The following is a 26,619-nucleotide window of genomic DNA, read 5'->3' on the forward strand; positions in this document are numbered from 1 at the left end:
CAACATCTGGCCAATATCCTTCACTAGAGCCCCCACCCACTCTGGGTGGTTCATTTCTGCAGTGGCCTGTGGGGCAGCATCAGGCTCTGGGGCAGCATCCCTAGTCCCCGGAGCAGAGTCATGTTCTGGGGCAACATCCCTAGTCCCTTGGGCAGGGTCATGTTCTGGGGCAACATCCCTGGTCCCTGGGGCAGGGGAAGACTTTGGGACAACATCCCTGGTCCCTTGGGCGGGGTCATTTTCTGGGGCAACATCTCTAGCTCCTGGGGCAGGGGCAGACTCTGGGGCCACATCCCTAGTCCCTGGGGCAGGGGAAGACTATGGGGCAATATCCCTAGTCCCTGGGGTAGGTATCAGGGCTGTTAACCAAGCCAATATTCCCTTGTTTCTGAATGCTAAGTAGAGCAGGCCTATCAGCAGCACCAGCCACTGTATAATAACACTAGCAATTAAAACAGATCTGAAATCCTTGAAAACTGGTGGAGTAGACTCAAAAAAACTGGGTGATAGGTTGGGAGAAAATTTCCCTTGCATTCATTACTCTACTGTAAGTACCATTACTGAAATAACCCCAGAAACACGCAGTTAGGGTATGATAGCTCTGGATCCATGTGGCCACTTCCCAGAGAAAATTAAAAAACCATGAATTCCTGACATAATCAATCCACCAAACTAATCGGATAATAGCTACAGTAACGTTGGTGAGAGGGCCCATATTCAAAAAAGGGCTTGCAAATGGGAGAGAGGTATCTGTGGCCACTTGGAGCTCAAACCAGATTAAACCGGACAGCATGTTGCCCCTCAAGAGAGCTGTTACTCCTGTCTTAACTCTCCTCTTAATGCCCTCAAGCCCCACGTTGGGCGCCAAAATCTGTCCTGGTTTGAAGGACAGGTGTCTGCCAAGAAAGGCAGAAATTTTCCTTTGAAACAGAGACCCGAATTCCACTCCCCCCCCCCACCAAATATTATAATTGTTTGAATCAAGGACTCTGAGGCAGAGATAAGGGGGTAGGAATAACAGCTCTTTTACTAATATATCTAACTGTACCAGCAGAAACAACAGCAATTGTTAAAATTACTAACACAACAGAACAGATTACTCAGTTCCAGTCCTTTCTTTAGCTGTGAGCACGCTCTCTCTCGGCGGGAGCGGAGGCGGGAAGGGGCGGCCACGGCCGCGCCGGTCTCAGGTGGGGGCGGGCTGGGGCGGGCAGCTCCTCGCTCACCATTGGGTTCTGGTGCTCAGCTGTGTCCGCAGAGACTGGAGGCTGGAGCAGGGCAGATGCAGGGCAGGTGATGGCAGAGGGTCTGGCTCTCCTGCCTTTGGCCGCGTGGCTCCAAGACCGAGAGGATCCCCCTCCCAGCTCGCCGGAAACACGAGTCCCCTCCGGAAGCACGAGAGCCCCTCCCCAAGCCGATCCCACCCACCCCTTTTGTCCAGAGCCGGCAAAGGTCTGCGGTGCAACCGGCCAGCTCCATTAGCATGACAATGGGAAAAATTCCCCAAATTGACACAGTAATAGGAAAACACTCAACCCCCAACATGTGTTCTTTTGATTTTCAACTAAACATTAGAGGAAATAAAATATTTAACATAAATAAGTTCTCTGATGATTAGTTCAAGGCAACTTTGTGCTGTTTTATCAGCTGCAAAAACATCTCTAGAAAACTAAACTATTATTATTTTTTTTAAGGAGCTCACCAGAAAGTAGAAAAAGCCCGACAGGTGAATTTAATGGAAGATGATTAATAGTATTATAGGTTTTTTCATTCCCGCTTGATTTTTACATGACAGAGAGAAGTTTCATTGCACTTCATTTTCTTTTCTATTTGAAATGAGCATATACGACCTGTAATTTTTTTTTTAATTTGAAAATTACTGAACACTAACTTGATATAACCATTTATTTGTGTTTCTATTATTGTACTCTGTCCTCAAATACCTGTGTCTCAAGCTTTACTGTTGTAGTACTCTTCATTGCTCTAGGACATAGAATTTAGTATTATTCTTATGTTCTATAAAGATTGCTTAGAATTATATTAGTTAATTTCTATCTAAGCTTTGTAGAAGCCTGAGATGGTGGATTTGATTATGTTTATTTGCATCAAGAACGCTGTTTATTCTGAACTGCAATAGATCTTGTGCACATAAGGACACACATCCTCTTTCCATATGGTTCAAAGCTCAGGAGTCTGAGAAGTGAACACTGAAAAATTATAGGTTAAATGTGGACATCTCATGTTGCTAAATTGTGCTTCAACAAGGTCATTCTAATTCTTAAGTGAAATAAAATATTCTTTGGTTTGAGTTTGGAAGTGTTACATTATTATTGACTTCTTGTCCAAAGAAAATTAGGTAGATTTAAGTTCTGTCTTATTTGAGTTCGTTGGCTGAGAAGACCTTTTTCAGATTTGCCCTTTCTTTGAGTTGGAGAAATGTGTATTTGTATGTGGCATGTGGAAGAGAAGCTCTTCCATTGTCTCATACAGCAGTGTGGGGTCTGTGGGTATGGCCTTGCAGATGACTCTTCTAGTCTGGAACACATTAGATAATGTGATGCTTTTGAATTTTTTCAATTGATACACACTTTTCTCTTTCCTATGTAATAATTTCATCCTCTTCTTGACACTGGTTTGAGGAATTCTGGCTGCCAGATGTCATTAGGTATCTCCTTGGGCATCTCTGGAAGGTGGGGAGAACACAACAATGAATATTCTTGAATATGATCTCTGCAGGGGCAGTATTTTTGAGCTAGCATAACCCATCATTCATATATGCAGAGCATGAGTTCCAGTCCTTTCAAGACAAGCTGTGAGAGGCACAGAAAATAATGCATTTCAGTCACCAAACTTTTGCACAGGCCATTAGGATATATTTAGTTGTTTTTATGCTTTCTTGGAAATTATGGTTTAACCCTTGGAGGACAGGGCTTGTTTAACTTTGGTTTTATGTGTTTATTTTTTTTTATTTTTCTATGCCTGGTAATTTTTCTTCAAGCTCTGTTCTGTAAATTTAGCCACAGTGCTCATGTTAATACGATAGAAACCCCTGCAATTTTTCAAATTCATTATTTTCTTCATGTGTGTGGACTGTCATCCACAGTAAAAGGCTAGCACCATCTATCATCAAGAAATTCAGTTCAGCTACTGTAATGGGATCACCTGCTAAAGGCAATCACAAAACTTCTGTGGAAGAGTCAGGAAAATTTTGTTGCCTGGTCAGCAGCTCACTTAAAGACATGAAAGGGAAAGGTAGGAATAAGTAAAGTTGTTTGTTCAGTATATACAGAAATTACTGTAAAGTATATAAATAGCTTTTAAATTGCTTTTATTTGACACTATTGCAGAAGGATTTGATGTGTTAAATAGTTGAGCAATCGGATGTTAACTGAGCTTCAGTGTCAATAAACACAAAATATTGTATAGTGAAAACGACAAATAAGATCCTGAGTGTCACTGGGAAAATTGCTGACAATGAACTGGAAAACATAATTACGGAAATGCTTTATCCTGCATGTAAGAGGATAATGTGTAACTTACTGCATATAACTTAGTGTCTGGCACGTGGAGTGTTTGTGTATTCATCCCTGCCTTCAGTCACAGTGCCTAGTGTGATCCCCTCTGAGCAAGTTGACATTGGGATATTTTTGAAAGTCCACACATTTGATTTGCCACAAGTTTGTGGCAGGACAGAGCTGTCATACAGCTCTGAAACTGCTTGGCATTGCTAGTCCCGAGTCCCTATTTATGAATGAAAGATTGAGGCAGAAGGTGTCAGGAGAAGGAATTGCATTGAGAATTAGACAGCTGAGTGTTACCTTAGCAAAGCAGATTCCATCCCTGCAATTAACAAAGAGATTTTTGTGAGATGAGGCAAGTTTTGACCAGTGCCTGGTAGTTTCTCTCCAGATGAGTGTAAAGTCAAGATTTCCAGAGTTTAATTTACTGCAGATAATTTTCATCTACATATAAAAGTCTCAGTATTCAATTAGTATGGAATAAAATAGAGACCAGCCATTTATCCTGGATGCTGGCAGATACTATAGTTACCTCAGAAAAAGGAATTGGTATCCTATAGTGGCATCAGAATATGCACAGAATGGGAGAAGTTAGTACTTTGCAAATAATCTTCATTTTTGGGAGTATCTAAAAGATTTGAAGAGCAAGCACACAATTTCTCTCACGTCTCAGATATCTAAATCTAAATAGGCTGTAGGTTTTAATAACCAATGACATCAGCTTGTAGCATGTACAGTTTCCTGAATTTGAAAATCTGTCAGTTGTTCTGGCTCCCACCTGGTAGCATTCATAATTTCTGTCCTTGCTTTTCCAGGAGGCCAGGGTTTATTGCTTTCGTGCTTTCAGGAGTACACCTCTACAAAAAGTGTGGAAGTATTGACTATTATTGAAAATTGCTGTCTTTGTAATTTGAGATTGCCTTTTGCTATAAGTCTCCTGTTAACTGGGCTGTCAGAATTCCAGTTCTTCACAGGGAGGAACAAAAAGCTCGAGTAAAAGATATTGTAGTCTTTCCTATCTTAGAGTAGGTTTTTGGAAAACTGATCATCTTAAGTTGAGCAATGAATTTAAAATAACCATTTTCTTCTGCAGCTTGTCTTCCCTGTTGCTAAAATAGATAGTCTCACTGAACAAGACAAAATGTATTCACTGTTGAACAATTTTCATGTGAATGGCTGTCCTTTAGCTACTAAAGTAGCACGCAGTAGATATCCATCCAGTTAAGACATGGTGGTACTCTATAAGTGAATCGCTATTACAGATTCTCTTATATCTATCTTTGTGGTGACAAATTCTGGTATCCAAAAGCACTCTGGAATCCTGAAGGATTCCTTGGGAATGAAAGCCTGAAAATCAATACTGAAAGTGAACTGTAGTAATTCTGTGAAGAGGAAGGCTTGAATTTTTGAAGAAATGTAGCTGTCTTATGTCTATATGGTTTTTATGTGGGATGTAGTATGTATATGGTATAGAATAAACTATAGTTTCTCTGTGGGCACAGTTTAAAAAAACACAATTTATTTTTCCTTAAATCCTTCCTCAGCTGGAATAATTAATCATAACTGTGAAGTGGCATGTGCTCAGCATTACACTGCACCAGGTTCTGCATTTGATGTATGTGGATAATTCAGTTTAAAAAATGGTTTCGTAACAATGGTATTTTTAGCAATAAAGAATGTTTTTAGCAGTGTTATATGTATTTTTCATCTCAATGTAGGCAGTAGGTACCCTGTTGTTAAGGTGGAAAAAAAGTACCTGCTTTTGAGTGAAATAGGCAGCAAAGGAAAGGATGCAAAGGAAGCTAAATGAGGAAAATAACCACCACCCATTTTAACTGGTTAATTTGCAGAAACTTACAATCAGTTCTTCTTTAGTAAAGAATGTTACTTGAGTCACTCAGTTTTTACTTACTGGTTGGGAATGGGGTTTCAGATATTGCAGGTATCATTAGTAGTGTGAGAATCATGTCATGGCCTACCAGGTACTGCATGTACCAGAGAGAAGTGCAGAAGTTGAAGGTAGCTACAGGTGAATGAATAGGTTATATGAGGAGGGGAACAGGTCCTATGTTGAATTGTGGCTTGATGGAGAAAAGTTGAATTAGAAACTTAGAGAAATGTTGAAATGGGAAGAAATGGGAAAAATGTGAATCTCCCTAAACAAAATCTTCATGATGAGTTGAATTTTTTTGTTTGTTTACAAAAAAAAAAAGTTCCTGAAGATAACTCAGTGAAAGAGGTAATGAAATAAAACTAGGGATTTGAATGTAGTGGTACAAAAAAAACCATACTTAAAGCCAAATAGAAAGATGCCAGAATCATGGACAACAGGTAGAAGTCTATAAAGCTTACATTTACTGCTGAGGGTATTGTTCAGGATAGGTGAAAGGACTTGGGGCACAGGGTTTGGGTAAGTGGTGGGAAAAAACTGGTTATGAGGTAGGGGAGCAGCATATAGTCTGACTTCCTGAATCAAAATTACAGTAACAATTAAAAAAATAAAATCAAACCAAACAAAAAAAACTTCCAAAAAATAGAAATGGGAGGGGGCCAAAACAAAACAAACAAAAAAACCCCAACACTGAAAAGTTTTCTTGAAGCATTGTGGTTAGATTCTTCTCCAGCTTTTACTGAGGCAGCGTTTTTGTTAATGCTGGAGTGAGGTCAAACTTCCCAAGGATCCAGGCCTTTTTCCCCACTACTTAGTGCTGCTGGCAAACTCCTATTCTTGTCTGTTTGGTTCTCTTGCTAGCTGTATTTGATGCAAGTGCCAATTTTGTTTTGGGGTGATCAGCTTCTAACTGTTTGTAGTAAATTTTATGTAAGTAGAGAAATCTATTTCTTATAAATAGTGCATGGCAGAATTTTTTTATGAAGTTAACCCTCCAAAATCCATTAAAAGGTATGTAGTACATTCACCTTTGTTTCTATTTCATTTTTAGTGGACTATTGTGTTAAATCACAGAAACAAAATTTGCTGGTTTTCAGCACATTGAGATAATAGTTTAAATAGCACATGGAAAACATGCTGAAGAGCAATGACCCAGACAGTTTTCCAGCCCAGCCAAACTGCAGATGCACTGCTGGGTCAAGTTTCATCTGTGTAGGCTTCTCTCATGCATCAGAAATAGTTCTGTGCTTTTAGCTGAGTTGTGGACAGAAATGATGGATCTGGCTGTAGAAAGCTGAGTGTTGCCTGGCAGCATCACTTCAGGGACACTAGTGTTGCAAAGGAAAGGATATACACTCTGCTGGAAATCTGTGGACCAGAGCAGCAAAAAATAAGTTGAATGCAGTGGGGTGATAGGTCCAGAGTCATCTTTTGAGCTTCCATTCCTAATTTGAGAGGCAGAAAGAGTAGAAAACAGTACAGCTGCTGTCAGCTTCCCAACAAATTCATCTCAGGCAAACCAGTTGCATGACTTCTTAATCAAGACAGTAATAAAAGCTTGCCTTGGCAACACTACTTGTGCTGTGCACATACACAGTCTAGGGTTAAGGTGGTAACAAGATCTTTCAACAAACCATCTTCAAACTTCTTGTTCCTTTCAGAATCTGTCACTCTTCCACTTCCTTTCATTCTAAACAGTGGCAAAGTGAAGGAGAGCCTCGTTCACAGCAAGCCATTGCAGGTGTTACTGTGAAGGTTGTTTGGACCCATTTCCTTTTGAAGGTTTTATTTAAGAGAGGAGTCTCACTATAAAATAAAATAGGGTGAAGTGACAAAAATGGAGATGGTTATCTGTAAGAATTTGTACAGGATGGTTTGAGGATATACTGACAGCAGCAGGTCTGCCTGGAAGTAAGTCTTTGGGAAGTGTGGAAATGATCTGACTTTTTAATCTTTTTAATTTTAATATTTTTCATGGCAGAATTTCATTCATGATGCTTCATCTTTTTGCTCTTCCTCCTCCATCTAGGATGAAATGAGGCTTCCAGAAAGTTGCATAATTCTTTTAATGGTTTTGTTAAAAAAAAAAAAAAAAAAGAAGGACCCCAGAGCATGTAACTTGATGTCTTTGTTTCGGGCATTCGGCGCCCCGCCCCCCCCCCCCCCCACCCCACTTTTCACTCTGTATTTTCATTCTTTCACATTTGAATTTGCTGCTTTTTTTCCCAATAAAGGGCAGTTACAGTAACAGATCTGAAGATATCTGGAGGGAAACATGGCTCCTCATGCCAGGCTACTTTTCAGGTCTTTTTGTAGTAACTTCTCTGACACTTCAGCTCCTATACTACCTTTTCCTTACACCATGATAATGTAATTTGAACATGAACCTTTATTACTAAAGAATCAGCTATTGTCAGCTGCTTGAAGATTGAGCTGCTTGAGATTTTTCTAGACTGAATTTGGCGTGCTATTTGGCATGAAATTAAAGTGTGCATTGGAAGTTTAATAGGTGAAACCTATCTCTGGAATTTTATTTTTTTAATATTGTGTGCATCTACAAGATGCTGTGTTAATGGCAATCAAAAAGAATTTTTTCCTGAGAAAGGCATTGTATCAGAAAACTCTTTGTGTTTACACTACCAGATGAAATGGCATGATGATATTTAGTGGAACTGTCTTGCAGTGTTTAAATCTAACATACCTTTACTAAAAGATGGCAAATATTTTGAAGGTGACCCCTTTTTTTTCCCTACTGTAAGACGATACTCTGCCTTGCTTACAGCTTAACTGGGTTCTAATGGTTTGCATTGAGTCCCCAGGTTTGTGTCTGACTGAATTGTTTTGTAAAACTTCATCCAGCAAGGCTCAGTTGTTCATGAAAATGTGACTAAGAAAAATGTTTTCCCATATGAAAATATTGGGAAACTTTGGGACTTCTGTTGGGGCAAGGGGCTGTTTTTCTATAAATGTTCCATCTCTAGGGCAAACATGAGATTTTAGTAAGATTATATTTCAGAAACTGTCCCGTTCATATCCTGGAAGAAATTCCTCCAGTTTGCAGATCTGAGGTTGCTGCGATTTCATTGAATTCTCAAGAACTGGAAATAAATAAACAGACTGAGAGATTAATTTTATACAGAGTCTATGAGACAGTTGGGGCTAGCTGGGAATAGGAGCTAGGAATGAATAATGCTTCAGGTGCTGGAGCTATTTGCTCTGTGTTCAACCCTGGAACAGAGTCTAGGAAAGTAGGCTTGGAGGGAGCATGGCTGCAGGCAGAGTTGTCCCCTGGGAGAAATGAAGTTTCTCCCTGCCTTTGCCACAGAATTTCTCTGTTGTAAGGGAGGTCACGTAGAACAGAATGGTTGCTCTGTGTGTTCTTCTTATTTACTATTACTGTCCTGCCTGATACCCTCATGCCCCAGCTGGAGAATACCCAAGTTCTCTGTTAAACTAATTTGACATCCAAAGTATGCAAAATTAGGAGGTGCTGGCTTCAGATCCTTGTTGGTAAAAGTAGAATGTTAATTTTCCCATGCCTTGTTAGGGCATCTCATTTGTTTCATGACATGAGATGAAAGTACAGAAAAGGAAACTTTAGCATTTTAAATTCAGAAGAATAAATAAAAGATGACATCAGACACCTGCAAAGAAAACTGAATACTAAATAACTTCTTATTAATTAAGTAGCATCAGCCTGTATACTGCGTGAATGAGGAATACAAGGGGGAAGCTAGTATTTTAATATTTATTTGACCAGTGATTTTATACATATGTACAGAAAAGCTGAATAGAGGTTAGAGAAGTAATCTTCTTTCTGACACCTCCTAATTCTTTGAGAGCATAATTCTGCAATCTTACTGTTGAAGAGTTTCCTCTGTGACTTGAATATACACAGGCTTTTTAAATGTCATTATTGTTATTTAACTTATTGAAAGGCAGCTCTGCTCTTCAGGATGGACCTGTGGAGAGAACAGCACTTGCATCAAAGTTGGAGCATATGCCTGTTGAATTAGGCTCTGAGCATGCAGAGGGATTGAGAGGTGCAGCCACACTTCTTTTCCTCAAAGCACTTTACAGAGCGTGCCAAGTCCTGCAGCAGCTTTTGTGTAGTGTATCCTGGAAAGATTTCTTGTAGGTTCCCTGAAAGCCAATTTTGTGGAGTTGCTTTTTGAGAGCGTTTTAGCTCTGCAGTGGAACCCAGCCGCTGATGCCTGTGTGAAATCTGGCTTAGAGAAATTGGCCTGATTTGCTGAATCATGGTTAAGCTGTGCAGAAAGCACATGTACAGATTCCCATGACCCAGGGAGCCATTGTGTGACTGATGATTCCAATCATTCTGTTAGGGACCTAAATGTTTCAGGAAGATGTCTTCCTAAAGAAATCTAAAGTAGGAGTCTGTGAGAAAGGGATCTTTTACGGAGTGCAAAAAATAAATACAGGGAGTGCCAATTCTAGAAAATCTTAATCTTTACTAAAATTTGGATTTCCCACAGTGTGTATTACAGCATCTTGGACAATCTTCCTCAGCAGGCTCAGTTTTGCCATGTTTCTATGTGTGTATACTTCTGGTAGGCTACCTCAGAAAAATGAGATTGGCTTTCTAGAGAGTGTGTTTTGTGTTTGATTAGTGAAGGAGATATGTAGATTTGTGGTGTCACTTGCTGAAGAATTTGTATAGAGTATGTAGGGTAAAACTGCAAGAGAGGAAATTAATTGCACAGTGAGGGCAGGGCTCCAGGGTCATTGGGAGCTGGTAGTGTGCAGCGATTGTTCTACTGAAGACTCTGAAAATTATGCTTTTAAAATTGATGTAGATGACATGCTGAATAAGTTGATGACTTGAGCAGCACTTTCTCAATACACTGAAGTTTCTGTTCATGGGCTAAGCCACAAAGAAGAAAAAAAACTATGTGGCCAAAAAATTGTAGACCTAAAAAGATTTTTGGTACTATTTTATTGTTTTAAGTTAGAACAAGAGTTAAAAATTAAAGGGTATTTTTCTGTGGTAGGTTTGGAAAATATCAATATCAAATGCATGGATTTTGGATGTATGTTCTTTAAAAAGCGAGAATTCACAAAAATGTAAGTTGTGACTCAGTTGTGTATTGATGGCAAGTAAAACCCTTTATGATTTTGCTATTTCCTTCACATGGCACCATGTGCAGATGGCAGGCTCAGGTGTGCATCCCAGCCTTAACAATCACTGCTAAGCAGTAGGAACTGATAGTGAGTGAATGCAATTCCCTGGACCCTGGCATTCCAGAAGCCCAGGGTACAAATTACTCACCTAGCAATCCGTAGATCTCTCAGTGCTGCATTTCCCCATGATTGTTGCATCAGTGCAATCAAATTATTTTCCTGTCTTGCTCTTTCCAAAAGCTGTAAACAATGAGAGTTTGTACAAGATAAAGGAAATTAAAAGCAACTTACAGCAAAACTTTATTGGCCTTGTTCTGGAATTTGAAAGAGAGGGAGGGTTCTCTCTGCTTGTCTGAGATAACAAATCCAGCTGCAAAATCTAGTATGGCTTGAATCTTGCTTTGGCCATGATTCAGTTTAATGTTTTAGCTGAATATGAAAGGGCTCTGATGCAGAGTGGTGCATTTCTGATGTTTGTTGGGTAATGTCAGAAGCAGAGACCTGTACAATGGACTTCTGTGAAAGATCTATTGTAGTAAGATTCTTGGAGGTCCGGGCACCATTCACTTGGCTGCTGCACTTTTTTTTCACTGGAAGGGGTCAGACTCTTGGAAAGATGCCTGGTTAGAAGAGTAACAAGATGCTCCGTATAGAACCAGCTTTGTGAATTCTATGTATAAAGTAAGTCCTGTCCTAACAGGCCAAAGAAATCATTGCCAGGAAAGGCATTTTAAGTTCAGCTGACAGTGGTATTGATAATGGATACAAGGTACATTTATTGGAGTGTATTTGGTATCCCATCACAGTCATTTGCAAACACTTTTTAATAGGTTGCCTGACAATTGTGTTGTTAGAAAGGGACAGTTTCCTGCAATGTTTCATTTTAAATGACTAAAGAAACACTTTCCCTAAATATTGACATACTGAAATCTACAAGTGTTGAATTCCTTGTTATTGAAATCAACAGCAGATGCATTGCTGGAAAAAATAGATCACTATGAGAGTCAAAGTAATCCTTTTCTTTCTTTATCTGGCAGGTTCCAATCCATCAAAATCTTAAAGAACTCCTGGCCATCCGGACGGAGCTTCAGAAAAAGGTTGAGGATTTGCAGCGGGAAGCTGCCACACGTTCCATTTCCTCCTCCTCTGACAGAGGTTCATCTCCTTCCCATTCTGCCACACCAGTGCACACCTCTGTGTGATCTGGAACAAAGGCCATGTGGAAAAAATCAGTGTCAGGTAACACAGAGGGTGAAATGCTTTTCCCATCACAAAAGGATTGTGAGTGACTTGTAATTGCTATGATCTACATGCCTTACTCTGTGTCTGATACTATCACGATGAGGCCAAAAAGAGCTTCAGTAGATGTGATGTATTTTCTTGTTGGCAGTTCCCATGTGTTTTGACACTCTAGCTAAGTCACCAGTTGTGAAATTAAACTTTGTTTTTGAGCACTAACAATTTAACCATTCTAAAAAGGAATCCATCTGCCATCAGACAGAAAAATGCCTCACACATTGTTTAGAGTACTATGCCTGGTTAAGAGAATCAGATGAAAAGCCACATGATACTTACGCAGAACACAAAATGTTTTTCTGAATGGGAGCTCCTTATTTAACTCAGTCATTTTTTTTTTTTTTTTTTTTTTTAGAGCAATATTTTTTTAATTTTAGGTAATGCACTTGGAAATTGATTTTAAAATAAGTGTTTTCCAGTATAGTTAGTTTTACCTTTCAAACTATTATGCCATTAAAAGTGGATGAAGTTGAGCTGGATATGTCAAGTACACCACACTGACTTGTATGATGTAATATATTTGGTAAAGCATGTATTTAGATTTTTTTAATGCCTTTTGTACAAGTTGAAATAAAGTCTTTTGACTGTTTAGCTTTTTGTTCAGTTGAAGCCTCCCGAGTGAGGGGTAAACTTGCTCACGTCAAGGTCTTGTACAAAGTAAAAGTTTGTTTTCTAGCAAATGGTAATATTTGGGTTTGGGGTTTTACACCCAGATGTGTAAATTGTATAGTCTGTATAGCTCTACATTGTGACCTGTGTTTTGTTTCTAAGTGTACACACAAAATGCAAAGTTGTGTGCGTTTATACACGTTTATGGGATGTTAAACATGCATCCTCCTGTGGGTTTAAGCTGTACACTCAGAAAACGGATCCTGCCTGTCCAAATCCTTCTGAGGACCTTAACTTGCAATGACTTTGTTTGACAAAGTTTTTTGAATAATATGATATTAATTGTTTTTCTTGAAATAAAGCCTCTTGGCTTTTTGTTTTTTTAAATTCCTACTAGCATTTTTTCTGTAAATGAATAATTAAACTGTGTTGTCATGTTAAATACACATTCCCAACTTTCTAGCACTCCCCCCAGAAATACACATATTGGAGAGATTTGATTACTATAACATCCTCCTTTTAGACAATTACTCACTGGCATTCTTGGAAGGCCTAGAAATGGTGCATGCTGCAAATTTTCCCTGGATTGTTTTCCTTGCTGTGTTTCATGAAAATCTGGTTCTTCTCCTTAGGAAACTTAAATATTGCAGCTCTGCTTTTTGACTCATGTTTGTATTGCTCTGGGTTGTGCTGGCAGGAATTAAGCCCCATTCTTAAGAGCCAATTGATTCTATATGGTGATTGCAGGTTTTACTGGCTGTGAGTATTTGTTGTTGCACATTTGTTCCCAATACACAATGGCACTTTTCTGTGTCTTGTTCTTTGCATGAACTCTCTACCCAGCACATAGTTAATGAGTCAAGCGAGCTGCTGAGCACCTTCCCAAACTTCATCTGGAGAGGCTAGAGTGCTGTATCCAGTGCTTACACATTTACTGTGTAATACATCACAGGGTATTTCAACATATGTTTTTTTCTGTACTGAATGTTTTTTAGAATAAATAGAAACAAACACAGTTTAGGAAGGCTTGCAATGTTGCATCTCTTAATCAACCTCAGGCTTTTTATAAATAGATTAAACATGTTTTCCTGTAAAAATGGTTCTGCTGAACAGTGTGCCAGCAATAAATTTTACATTGCCAAAATATGCTGAGCTGGTATTGAATTAAACTCTTCTGTACTTCAGATTTCCTTGACATTTCAACTGTATATTTAAGTAAACCATATTATCTCCAAAATGCAGTGCTAAAGAAAATCTTTTGAAGTTTTTCTCTGTATTTGTGCTAATAATCAAAAGATTTTTTTGCGAAAGTGATGACTGGATTAGCTTGGGCATTCTGAGATTTTTGAAGCTTGGATTTCTAAAGCTAAACTCTGAGAATTTGATTTTGCATAGAAGAACATCAGTTATTTCATGTGACTGGCTGCATATCCACCAGTTTTAACACAGCTCAGTGAGTCTCTGATGTGCAGGGAGAGCTCTGGGGGAGGGTCCTGCCTGTTCCACGTGTCAGCACAGTGGATGGGTTTGTATATACTTAGCATAGAAATATTCTGAGGTATTCTATAGCTCATATGGGCTAGTTAAAGCATAGCTTTACACTGAAGAGATGATTGTACTCAGTCTGCTTCCTGATAATCCGATTTTTTCCTATGGATTGAGCAACTAATTTTGGGTTTTTTTCTTTTTTTTTTTTTTTTTTCAATAAGGCAATATTGAACTAGCTAAGGGAAGAGCAGCATCCTGTTTCCTGTCTGATGCACCCTGGACAGAGCTATTAACTTCTAGTCAAAAACTAGATCTTGTGCTTTGGATTTGGGTTTTAACTGCTCAGTATAAAGGGAATGTGCAGAGAGCAAGCAGTTGCATTTGGCTTGTAGGGTTTTCCTATTGTCAGCTGCATATGAGAGGGAGTACAACCTGAATCCAGTGTCCCAGAAGGGGATGAAGCCCTGGCAATCAGATGGCACATTTTTTGCTTGTAAAGTAAGTTAAGTGAATCATCAGCATCAGAGACTTAGTTTAGTCCTGTTTCAGAGGTGAATTTACACTTCTTTCCCCTTTGTAAATAAAAGTAATTTTTTTGTTGTTTCATTAAAATGGAAGAAGGCTTTTAAAGCCAGTAAACACTCCTAACTGCCTGGTTCTGTTCCCTGCAGAGGCAGCCTTCTCAAGTCGTTAGAGCTTTAAACAAGAAGTGTTTAATTGCTTTCATTTTCCAAGAGAAGCTGTACTAGTTCATGTGCTGTATTTAGTAATACCAAGAATAGCTAGTTCTCTAAAAGCTGAAAACAAGGAATCAAGAACTCTCATTCATGTGCACTAAGCCTCACAACAGAGGACACAGTCAAATGGGCAATTCACACTATTCCCTAGGTGAAACATTTATGGTAAAAAGTAAAAAGGAAGTCCATTTGCTGAGACCTTATCTGCGGAACTAAGAGGATATTGATAGCTTTTAAGTTGTGCAGTTGGGAGAAAAGAGTTAAGAAACATGGGCCAGAACTAGTTAGTGTGAAATATAAACCACCTTTTTTGACTGCGGGACTGAGCATCATTATACAAAACTTAGTTTGCACTGCATGGGAGATTTATCTACTGGGTGTGAAACTGAAAAGAAAACTGCAGGAAACCTATGTCACTGCCTTGAGTTTAGTTTCTGGGTGACCTGAGGAAAGCGTGTGTGTTTGCGTGCATGCAAATAATTTTTGCCATTAAAGTTTTCATAGTGGTATTTGTTTTCTCACAAAGTCCAGTTTGGATTGTTTTTTTTAAATAAAGTCTTCAGTGTAGAGAAGAGGTGATGTACCATAAGTATATAGCAAACACTTGCAGCTTACTTCCAACATAAAAAAAGCCCACAAAAAAAATCAAGTCTGAAATGTCTTTCTAGACAACTTGGTTTATTTGGTGTTTTCCAAAGGTAGTTAAATGCTGTTTTTTACCCCAGTGACCCTTACATGCACATTAGCGAAATACATTTTTTAACATCGTAGCATTCAACCTTTATTTGATGCAGGTCACTTCTTCAGCTGCAAAGAATCTGTCTTGCTTCTACATTAGAACTTCACTCGAAAGAAAGGGTTCTCTAATTTCACAACCCTGTTGTTCCTGAGCTTCATTTGTTCCTGAACCTCATCTGTTAGAGAAGCAATTTTTAAAACCTCAGCCTACCGACTCAACTTTCTTTTTCAGAATCTGAAACAGTATTATGGACTAATTCCACTTTTACCACAACAAATGAGTAGTTAAGAATGACAGTGGAGCACTTGTAAGGATTCGTTTGTGGGGTTGCATGAAAATGACTGGGTTTATAGTGCCAAAAAGATCTGAAATTCGTGTCAGAGTATTCTCAGCTGAGGAATCTGAAATGAAGTACTGTCAAAGAAAAATGCAAGTAATTCAAGAAATAAACACGAAAAAAACCAGCTGAATTCTTTCACTTCTCTCTTTTCTCTGTCTAACCTTTGTCAAAACCTTTTCTGAATCATTTTATTGCCATTTAAAATAGCTTAAGAAGTGAGGTGTCGTAAGAAAAAGAGCTCACAGCACACATAGTACACAAACTCTAAGGATGTCTATATATAGAGATTTTGGATTCATGGAAAAAAATAAGCAAAGCAATTTTCTAGTGGTTTATTGCCTTTTTTTATAAAGAACAAGAAAGTTCCTGCCATGTATACAAAGCTTAAATGCAGGATTTTTTTAAAATCCATATCCCGATTTAAAGTGAATAAATAGTAATTAAAAGAAAGTAGAGGTCAGTGCTGGGTCGGCTGTACCAGAGCTTGGATCACTGCTAGGAAAATACACAGGAAGCCTCTCAGTTGCTATAATGCCTAAAATACAGATGATGTATAAACTCCCTGTTTCTAAGAGACTGGTGGCAGTTCAGATGGAAGAGGAGACAATAATAAAAAAATCATTTGAGCCTTTGCTGACATTTATCATTAAGACTCCGACTTTTGTTCAGTTTTGAAGAGAAGGCCAAGCCTAATTTTTCTACTGCAGGATTTGCAAGTATTTTCCTATTTGAAATCCTAGAGAAAGAAATATTGAATTCTATCACTATTCACTGTGCATTTATGGATTTCCACATACCTACACATTGCACTAAGGTGTAAGTAGTCACCAATGTTACAGAAGAGCCTTGAGCAAAGCAGCAGCTTCTGAGTCCCAAAAAAAACCTGGGGTGGGTTTTCCAGTGAAACAGCTTGCTGCCTTTCTTTGTTAAATTTGTGACCTGCAGTATTTTGAATTAGACTTGTGCTCCCACTATGCTCTAGTGTAAGAGTTCCCCAAAGGAATGGTTAGATGCTGTACTCTTTAAACCACACTGACTATTGACAGTCTGGTCAAACAGGCAAAGCAGGGTAAAATCTGTGATCTGCATCTGCAGGAACATGGTCACTGGCAAAGTGAGAGGACGAATTACGGGCACTAGATCTAAGCTGGGAAAACAGCTTCTAGTGATCATCAATGCCCTGTTGTAACATTTCACCTACAATAACTTATAGAAAACACATTTCATGCTGCAGCTTTCGTAAACGTTTGGGTAAGAGCAAAAAACAAATGCTGGTGCTTGGGACTGGAGATACAAAACAGCTGTGTGGCTTAGCTGGCACCTGAGCTCCTGTTGCAAATTCTGCAGATCCCACTTCCTCCATGAAAACAGTGCATCCCATCTCTTTCCTATGCTTCCATTATCTGAGCCAACAATTTAACATTTCTTTACTATTCCAAACACATTCATAAAGCAAAGCAGCAGTAGTTCAGAGTAGTATTGTTGCAGCCTAAGTGTTCTGAATAGTTGTGAGGCACCTTATAAACCAGTGTAGCTGTTTTGACAGAGCTAGTATAATGCTTTAAAAATGCAAATGTTAAAAAGAGCATAAAGAATTGTTCAGCTATTGCAAAATACTTAACCAAGTTACTAGGCAATTTCCTTCCAAATAGAGCTGCTAGACAGTGATACTCCTGGGCTCATTCACCTCCTGGCAAGGCCTTCTGGAAGTCATGTCTGCCTGAAAGCTGTGAATTTGTACATTGTACTGAAAGGCTTGGTTTTCTTAATACACATTCATAAAACACGGAATTTGCAAACCCGTACAAAATGCTCACATTTCAGGTTTATATATAAATAGTGAGTACCTCTTGCACCATGTGAAGTGAAATTTCCTTCACTTGAGATCATGTTTTTTAAGCAATCATTGATAGGCAAAAATGTATTGGAAAGTGGCAGTTATCCACATTTTAGCAGCAGTCCAAAAGGTTGCTGGGGAGGGATTAGAAATCTAAACAGAAATTCTTGCAAGATAGTGATGGTCGGGTCTAGGCAGCGGTTGGGCAGCATGGCAGAGGCTGTGTGTGCACTGTCCTGGTGCAGCTCAGTGTCCTACTGAGCACCACTCAGCCCAGTGCTTCCCAGCCAGCTGCAGGAACCCCCTGCAGGACAGTGATTCGTCCTCTCAGGAGGTACTGCCTTTTTTAAAAGTTAGTTGGTGACATAAAGAGTGAAGCTTAAATCCTTTTTCTGCCTGTGGGTGCCTGGGAGCTCTCCCGATAGTTGCTGATAAAAGAATGAGGGGACTGCATCTTGTTAAGCTTGAGTTCTGTTGTAGTACTGAGCATTACAGGTCTTAACAAATACCTGCTTTTATTTTCCTTTGGGTTAAATCTGTCACTTGTTCCAGTGTGACAGATCTGAAGCTGTCCTTGAAAGCATCCATATGCACACAGCTTTAATTGTGGTGACAACATATATATCTCATGTCACAGAGACAGAATCACAGAATGAATTAGGTTGGAAAAGAGCTTTGAGATAATCAAGTCCAAACTATGACCTAACCTAACACCTCCTCATCAAATAAACCATAGCACTGAGTGCCACATCCAGTCTTTTTTAAACATGTCCAGGGACAGTGACTCCACCACCTCCCTGGGCAGACAATTCCAATGCCCAATCACTTTCAGTGAAGAATTTTTTCCTGATGTCTAACCTAAATTTCCCTGGCACAGCTTAAGAAAAATTGTGTCACTTCACTTCTATTCTGATCTGCAGCACAGTGGAGCATTCAAATGGCATTTGCTAAAAGTGAACACTGCACACACTACTATGAACTGTATTTGGGACTTGGTGTGAAAATCAGGTCCTTTGGTTAGAAGCCCAGTGCTGGGTGGTGTGGTGAAGCATCCTCAACTCCTGGCTTGGGAGCAGGGAGTCATCTGGCTTGGCCCAAGGCCCCACACAAGGACCCACCATAGGCACTTCATTTTTAGATGTAGTTACATGAAGGACTGCAACCCATCCTCAGGAAATGTGCAGCTTTTCCCCATCATTGGAAGTGACACTGCCGGGAGCTGATCACAGAAGGTGGCTGGAGGTGCTCTGCAGAAGGCTTTGCAGGGCTTGGCTTTGGATTGCTATGTACAGGCACTTCACTGTCCTCATACCTGTAAGCTCTTGAAAACTTACCATAGCTGAAGTACATTCTGTGGATTTCCATACAACTGAACACCAATCCTACACTACTACTTTGATGTAAACTCTTCAAAAATATAAACACATGCTACCAGTCTAACACTAAAGCCTAGAGCAGTAAAAAGCCAGTTCAAGCCTAAATACGCATTAAATAGCTTTGGAGTAAAATTAAATTAAAAGCTAAATTACAAGCATGTAAGATCTCTGTTGCTGCTGACTGATTACGGGGTCACACTTTATATCTTCACACTGTCTTGTTTTGGTGGTTCTGCTGACTGCGTTTCCAGGACTGAATATTTAACTAGGGAGAAAGAAAAAAAAAAAAAAAAAAACATGAGTACAATAGCACGAGATGGAACCAGGGCACAAGCAATGGGTGCCCAGCACTGGCTGATTGTATGTGACACTGGAAAAGCCTTTGCAGCAGCCTTGATTGTCTGTCACTGAAAGAAAGATCGTGCTTCTGTTTATGCAAAACTCTCAATGGCTGGTCACATGAAAGCTAAGTGTTAACTGCCATCATTTGCAGCATAAGATTCCTTGGGTTCTTACCAGGCTTTCCTTTGTGTGCAGTAAAGGGGTAAAAGCACTGTGGTAGGTTTTTCACAAAAGCCATAGCATCACCTAAGCGGTACCATCCTCAAAGGGACACAGCAGCACCAGGGACTTTAAGGAAGACCCTCAGTAAAGCTGTTTTTGTGGAAGGATGCAGGCAGGGGTAAGGGATACAAGGCTCTCACCCTGGGGTTCCTCGCTTACGACAGCTTCCATGTTCTCTCCTTTCACATACTCCGTGTTCAGTCCCTCTGGGAAGTACAATAAACAGAGTGAGATGGGAAGGGTAGAAAGTAAAATTATTTGCTTTGATGCCCTAAAAACTCTGGTAATGGGCCTCAGAGCTGTAACAGTCGAGATGCCTTTTTGAAACCTCCTCTGCAGTGACAGCAGCACAGAAGCCTCAATAACCCACAGCCAGTGCTTTGACTTGCTGGGTTTCAAAGCGCCCATGGAGCTCCTGACATGCATAGCTCCAGCTCTTTCGTCTGAGGCTCCTGCTTCATCTTTATCAGGCAAGACAGCTCAGCTAATTCCTGTCTAAGGTGCTCAGCTCTGAAGAGTGCAGGAGGGAGGAAGGCTTCCCGGACAGGACTGCTGTGCAGCAAGGGCTATGCCTCAGCACAGGTATGTGCCACAGCCTCATTAAAAGTTAAGTTATGCAGAGCCTCAAGAAGCAGTTCAGAGCCGGGCTGTGGTGATGAAGCAGGATCCCAATGGGGTGTCAAATCCCAAGTAAGTCCCTTATTCAAAATGCAAAGAAGTTCCCAATGTTATCCACAAGTGGAACCAAGGCCAAGGAGCAAGGCTAGGCACTGGTGGGCAGAGGTGACTGCAGGAGAGTGGGCAGGAGAAAGGGGGTGGTCCAGCTCAGAGTGGGAGGTGAATTAAGACAGTCTGGAGTGTGCCATGGACCTCAGGCATCCTCTGAGGGACTACTGTGGGGAAAGGTAGAGGTGGGAATGCTATACTAACTGTTGCATCCATTAGAGAGGGACCAGGAAAGGGGATTTGAGTGCTGATCTGCAAATGAAGCCTGAGGCAATCAAGCCATGCAGCACACACTTTTGAGGCATCTATAACTTGTTAACACATCTAAATATGACTCAGGGTGTGGCAGGTACTGGCTGTGCCGTACCCCCAGGTTTGGATAAGGCTCCTTGGTATCTCCCAGGGAAGGAGGGAGGCAGGGAATGGTGCTGGCGCCAAACCAAAGGGGTGTGGTGGGAGCCTTAGGCAGCAATGGGGCAGCTGCTGCCTCCAAGACACAGGAGAGAAAAGGTTCTGCAACTGCCTAGAAAACCTCCATAAAATCCCCATACCAGCAGAGACACTGGCTGAGCTGTGGAGGCAGGAGAGGTACAGCTCCCACCCTGCCCAGGCACAATGAGAGCGCAGGGACACCAAGAGGCTGAGCCACAGCCCAGGGCATGGATGGCAAGTACGAGGTGAAGTGTAAGAAAAGAAAGTGTGATGAAGAGTTCTAAGCAGCATTGTGCATGTTCTTTAGAGGAATCATCCCCAAATGCTCCTTGGAGGACACTCAAGAGAAAGATCCAAGCCTATTCCTCCTTCCTCCATGCCACCGAGCGGTGGGCACTGCACACCACTGCCTCCACTCAGACGAGTTTTGGTGGAATAACACCAAATGCAATTTATGTTTTTCAATAAAAAGAAGCGGCTGACAGCTTTTAGATTTCTGTCATGCACTGCAATGCATTTAAGGCCTGACATTAGCCCAGCATGCCATGTCTGATGGCTTAAATTAATCTTCCTTTATAATTAACTTTAATTTCCTGCTGCCTTTCTGGGGCTTTGTGTCGCTCAGCTTCCTGCTCATCAAAGCCTTTACTCCATTTTTTTATTATTTATTCTTGCCAAAATATCGTTTAAGTGGTGGGAATATACAGGGGTGTTTCCTTCCATCACATTCATTTGACTTTTCCCGCTGATCTAATTTACCAAAATGCTGTTTGTTTCAGGCACAACTGGGAAAATAGCACAGTTCCAACAGAAATTTCACATCCCAACACCCTTTCCCTAGAGCAAATGGGACTCACAGGAGATTTCAATTGATTAATTGAAAAAAAGAACTTGTAACTCAGCTCTTTGTAACTTCTCTCCCATAAAGAGCTGCAGGAGCCCACCATGGTCAGGTGAGTGCTGTGGGCTGAGGCTGTGAGGACCCTCCTGCAATGCCTGCACCAAGCAGCTTTAAGGGACAGCTCATGCAAAAGGTGTTTTATGGCAATAGTGATTTATGCTGCTTAATTTGCAGTTTACTGCAGTAATTGTCACGAACCTGCTGAGGGTACAGTGGGCTGAAGCCCCAGATGCACACACTGCCCCTGCTTCCTTCCCTGCAGCCTGGTGAGTTTTTACTGCTTCCTGAGATTTGGAGGGGTTTGGTTTGTTTATTTTGGGGTGGTATGTTTTTTTCTCATATTTACTGTGTTTGGTAATGACGGTTTGGTCTTGGGCTGTGTTTGTGTGGGGAGTGAGGAGCAGTGTGAGCCCTGGGTGTGGCAGTGAGTCCTGGGGCTGCTGCTGCTGGCGGGTTCCTGTCTGTGCAAAGCCTGACATGGAGTTGGGGGGCTCAATAACCTGTGGTTGGGGCTTTGTTCTGCCAGCTGGGGGGCACTGGGTGCAGAATGGCAGTGGGGTTCAGGGTGAAACAGGTGTGTGCTTATTGTGTGCCCTGGGGTGCTTAGGAAAGGACTTACGCTGGATGCTGAAGCAGAACTTCTTCTGCTGGTAGGAGATGTAGCTGGAGACAGCCCCGATGAGCGCCATGGCCAGGCCGCTGGCGATGCCGGCAATTGTTCCTGTCTCTGCCACTGTGGGGCACAGAGAGAGCTTTGTGATGGGCACATACACCACTCCTTCAGCCTCACCATCCACTGCAACACCTACCTCCGCTGTAGTCATTGTCGGTGTTGCCACTGGCACCTGCAGAGACACAATCCCATCAGTACCCCTGCACCCCTCTGCTCACACCACTGCCGTGCAGTGCTGTGCACTGCTGAGGCAGGGGACACACAGGAGAGGAGTGGCAGGGCAGCCCTGGCCTGGGGGTGGGCTGGTGCCTCCATGGGATGCAGCATCTCTGCTGCCCCACACTCCACTGAGCTGCTCATTTTTGCTTCTGAGGGCTTTGAAGCTGCTCCTTTCCCTCTGTGTATGCATGGGGGAAGTTTTGGGGGATCCTCTGCATGGGATACCTCTGCCTGTGTCTGACAATTACTCTCACCCCCACCTTTTACACTTCCACTGATCAGTGTCAAGGGAACACCTGAAGGGCTGTCAAAGTGTTCACAGCACACATCACAGGGAGGTCACTGGCTGAGCTCCATCATGTCACGGAGCCCTCAATTGGCTTGAAGTCTATTTTGACATCACCCTCCCTGGAGAAACTGGGCTGTGAGGAAAAGCTACTCCCACTAGAAACTGCAGTCCTTGCCAAGTCACTTACATCCTGAATTTATGGAAGCAGGTCAGCGTTGTATTAATGCATCTTGTCCTTGGCACAGGGATTTATTAAATGTTGATTAGGCTCGTGGTGTTCAGCTCTTTATGTGACTGCTTTTAATATTTAATGCTGTGGATCCTTGTGAACGACTTATCCGATTGTTGCTGGATTTCCTCCTTGTTGCAGACATTGGTGGTAGTGGTGAAAAGCAAATTAAGGCATGTATCCATGCATGGCACCAGAGTGCCCTCCAGGTGATAGGAGAGAAACAGGTCCCATCTCCCTGGCAGCTGAAGCTGCAGAGCCTCCATGGAATCAAAAACAAGCATCTCCAATGGCTGGCACCAGGCATGACCACAAAGGCCAAAAACTTTTCCCTTGGTTCCATGGCTGAGCCCCCTTTTGCCCCTGCCATGGAGATGAGACTGCTCCGCACAGGGCTCTTTCTAGAAGCTGGGGGTTACCCCAAGCTATGACTGCTAATGAAAACAGCCATACATAGGTCACCACTTACCCTTCTTCTTGTCTGGACTGTAGCCACCATCCACAATGCTGGCCAGGTCATCATCTGAAAATTCTTTAAAAGAATAGGAACAAACAGTGTTTGGCACCTGAGGGAATCACAGCTGTGCCGGAGGTTGGAATCATGGGCTGCTCCATCCCCACTTGGGAACTGGGACTTGTCAAAAAGTAGTACTGCTTCTCTCACAATTACCAGATGTTAACCCTGAATTACTTTAAGGTAGTAGAAGAGGCAATAACTGACTAGTTTAAATGCTACTGTATTTAACTGTAATGACTGATTTTTAAGAGTGATGATGACTCATAATAACAAATTATTGATAATTTAAGAATTCATTAAATGTTTTGGTGGTCAGCCTTGGCTGAGAGTGGAGGAGGCAGGAAGAAGTGATTTGTGTGTGCCGCGGCCATGCTACTGGGGGATCAGTGAGCCCTGACTGCACCAGCTGGGCCTGGGCAGTACCAGCTGCTCCTGCAGGCAGGAGCTAACAAGGGTCAGCTACCCTTCCCAGAGGGACAGAACAGTCCAGGGGGAAAATTGAGCACCAGCATGTTTCGGTACACATGAAGAAGTTATCTTGTAGTGGGCAAATCAAATTAATGCAGGATAAGTACAGAGAGACAGAGTCTGTGAGTCTGCAGCTGAATGAATGGTGCTGTTGAGCATCTCAGCTCCAGTTCCAGTCGGAGCCCTGAGGTGCAGCAAGGTGATTAATGGGAGTAGAGACCAACACCACGACAGCAAAAGGTTCCTCCTCTGATGCTGTGCATTGGGAAGGATTTCCTTTGCCTTAACAGCCTGGAAGAGACTGCCTTATTCATCAACTTACCACAAAAACCAGATTTATGGGCTTAGTAATGAGTGTGAAAAGAATGAAAGTCTGACTATGCCAGAGCCCGGAGAGGTCCCAGACAGTCCAGGGTGCGGAAATGCTAGGGGGATGTGTGTGACGATTTGTAGCCAGTGCCACATTCCAGCAGTTCAATGCCTCAACCCTCCCTGCAGGAGCCTGAAAACCCAGTAAGCCCAGAACACCAAAGTGCAGACAATTCATCTAGTTATTACAATGCAATAAAATACCTGCCTGTTAATTACACATGTAAGCAGGGTATACAGCCATCCCAACATCAATAAACCAGCCATGCAAAGTCTGTTTCCCAGTTCAAGTGCTCAGGGGAACAATCCTCACAGACAAATGATTCATTCAGAGCATTTCAGAGATGAAAAAAGAATGCTCCCAGCCCATAGGGTGTATTAGGCCAGGACCTGAGCCTGCTCGAGATTTGCACCTTGGCATTGACTGTGAACCCCAGCAGCCCATGCCCTTGGTTAAAGAGCTGTCGGGTATGGGGATGGGAGGAACTCAATGCAACTTCCACAGTTTAATGGATCAGAATCTGGGGGAAAAAAAACCTGCACACCGACAGAGAGCAAGTCATTAGGAAGAGTCCCTCTCTGCCAGGGACCATGGAGGAAAAGGCTCCTTCCCTCCCCAGGATCAAGCTGGCTGTGCAAATGTCCCCACTATGAGCAGGCAGGACAGGGGCAGTGGATGCTGGCAGTGGGCAGAACACTGGACCAGGCAGTACCTGTTTCTCTTTACCCCATCACTTGGTGGGAATGGTGTCATGCTGGGAAGGATCTCCTACAGGCCCCAGGGAACAGCAGGGCTGGTAGAAAGCAGGACAGAGAGGAGAGGTCACCCTACCTTCACCTGGCCTTACATCTGGCCTCCCAGCATCTTTCCCATCATCAAGGGCATCAGCCAAGTTAAAATCCATAGGATCCTTTTCTAGAAAACAAGACCAGAGTTAGCAGTGTGGTGATAAGCTGAGGAACTCTGCAATTAATTGATGAGTCAGGGAAAAACACCGTTGAAAGAGATGAAGCTCCAGACATAAGCATTTCCCAATTCTGCTACAGGGCCTCACGGCAGATCTTCCAAACCCATCCTGTTCCATGCCCCCATACTGCTGTGGTGGGAAATACCATGTCCTTCCTGCAGAAACAGTGTCCCCATGGCTAGAGTGCCAGATAATCAGATAAATGAGGCCAGTAGAAGTCAGAGCCAAACTCATGCCCTGAGGACCCAGCTAGTGGAAGGGAAGAAGGTGGCTGTACCATGCTCATGTGCTGGCCAAAATAACCTGTGACTTGGTTCCTTGGAGTTATTTTCCTCTATGAATGCTCAGCTGGTTCCCCAGTCTGCCTGGGTCTAACAGAGGATATTGCCTCTGATAAACAGCAGCTAAAACCCCAGCACTGAGCCAGCTGAGTTCCTCAGCCCTCCCACCAGTGTACTCTGGAGTTTATTCTGATTAAAAAAAAAAAAAAAACCTGCCTGGGCAGGCAGCAAAATTCCCAGCTGGGTGGCCTGAGCCTGTGGGTGTCTTCCAGCAGAGCCCAACACGGCTGTGCCATGACAGAGAGCACAACCAGCACACAGCCTTCCAGCAAGCATGGGAATGAAACATGGTCCAGAAACCACTGAAGTCCCTCAGAAAATGCAGGGTACTTCTCAGATGCCCTATCTTCTCTGTGGTTTTTAATACTTGTTCTTTTCTCAAGGTGTCTCAGGTGAGCAAACAGACCAGAGGTTGGAAAAACCAGGATGAAGGCAGTACCACATCATGGCACATCCCCTGTGCCAGCAGCAGAGCTGGAATGAAGCAGCAGGGGCTGTGGAAATTATGCTCACCTGGGTTAGGCTTAGGAGGGGCTCTTGTAGTTTTTGGCTGCTTGGTCGTAGTAGTGCGAATGACATCCCAAAAGGTATTGTCTGAAGGGAGGAAAAAAAAAGCCAAAATGATGGTACCCTCTGAAACGTGGGTCCAGATGAGTGCTGTGTGGCAAAACCCCCACTCTGCTGTGAGACTGGGGCTGCACTGGGCCAGCTCAGTGCTCTAGTATTTACACAATTTCAGCTTATACTGGGAGCACCCCTCCCCCTGGGTGTCCTGGGGATGCTTGAGCCTCTGGGGAGCTTTGCATTACTTGGCTTCCCTGGCCTGGAGAAGGGCTTGGAAGTTGGCTTGGCTGGTTTGGTGGTAGTCTCCACAGGCGTGTCAAAGTAATCAGCCAAATCAAAGCCTGCAGGAGAGAAGGGATTGTTATACTCCTGTTTGTGGGGACGGC

General features: G+C 42.2%; 2 protein-coding genes across 4 annotated transcripts in view; one reads left to right on the forward strand and one right to left on the reverse strand.

The window, feature by feature from the left end:
- MTMR1 (myotubularin related protein 1) overlaps nt 1–11,906 on the forward strand; it is a 43,773-nt gene extending 31,867 nt beyond the window's left edge. For both annotated transcript variants that reach the window (XM_056491774.1, XM_056491775.1), the window contains one exon: nt 11,589–11,906. In XM_056491774.1, coding sequence (XP_056347749.1) covers nt 11,589–11,753 — 165 coding nt within the window. In that variant the 3' untranslated portion in view covers nt 11,754–11,906. The remainder of the gene's footprint in view (nt 1–11,588) is intronic.
- A 3,432-nt stretch (nt 11,907–15,338) lies between these two features.
- Nucleotides 15,339–26,619, reverse strand: part of CD99L2 (CD99 molecule like 2) — a 32,090-nt gene continuing 20,809 nt past the window's right edge. Inside the window, exons 4-11 of one of the 2 annotated variants that reach the window (XM_056491787.1) lie at nt 26,479–26,574; nt 26,183–26,263; nt 25,193–25,276; nt 23,476–23,538; nt 22,406–22,441; nt 22,216–22,329; nt 19,678–19,743; nt 15,339–19,238 (exon numbers count right to left, since the gene is read on the reverse strand). In XM_056491787.1, the coding sequence (XP_056347762.1) occupies nt 19,174–19,238; nt 19,678–19,743; nt 22,216–22,329; nt 22,406–22,441; nt 23,476–23,538; nt 25,193–25,276; nt 26,183–26,263; nt 26,479–26,574 (605 nt within the window). In that variant the 3' untranslated portion in view covers nt 15,339–19,173. The remainder of the gene's footprint in view (nt 19,239–19,677; nt 19,744–22,215; nt 22,330–22,405; nt 22,442–23,475; nt 23,539–25,192; nt 25,277–26,182; nt 26,264–26,478; nt 26,575–26,619) is intronic. The other variant, XM_056491788.1, reaches the window with a different exon arrangement.

Source organism: Oenanthe melanoleuca, chromosome 4A (genome assembly GCF_029582105.1).
Source record: "Oenanthe melanoleuca isolate GR-GAL-2019-014 chromosome 4A, OMel1.0, whole genome shotgun sequence".
NCBI classification, from domain to species: Eukaryota; Metazoa; Chordata; class Aves; order Passeriformes; family Muscicapidae; genus Oenanthe; species Oenanthe melanoleuca.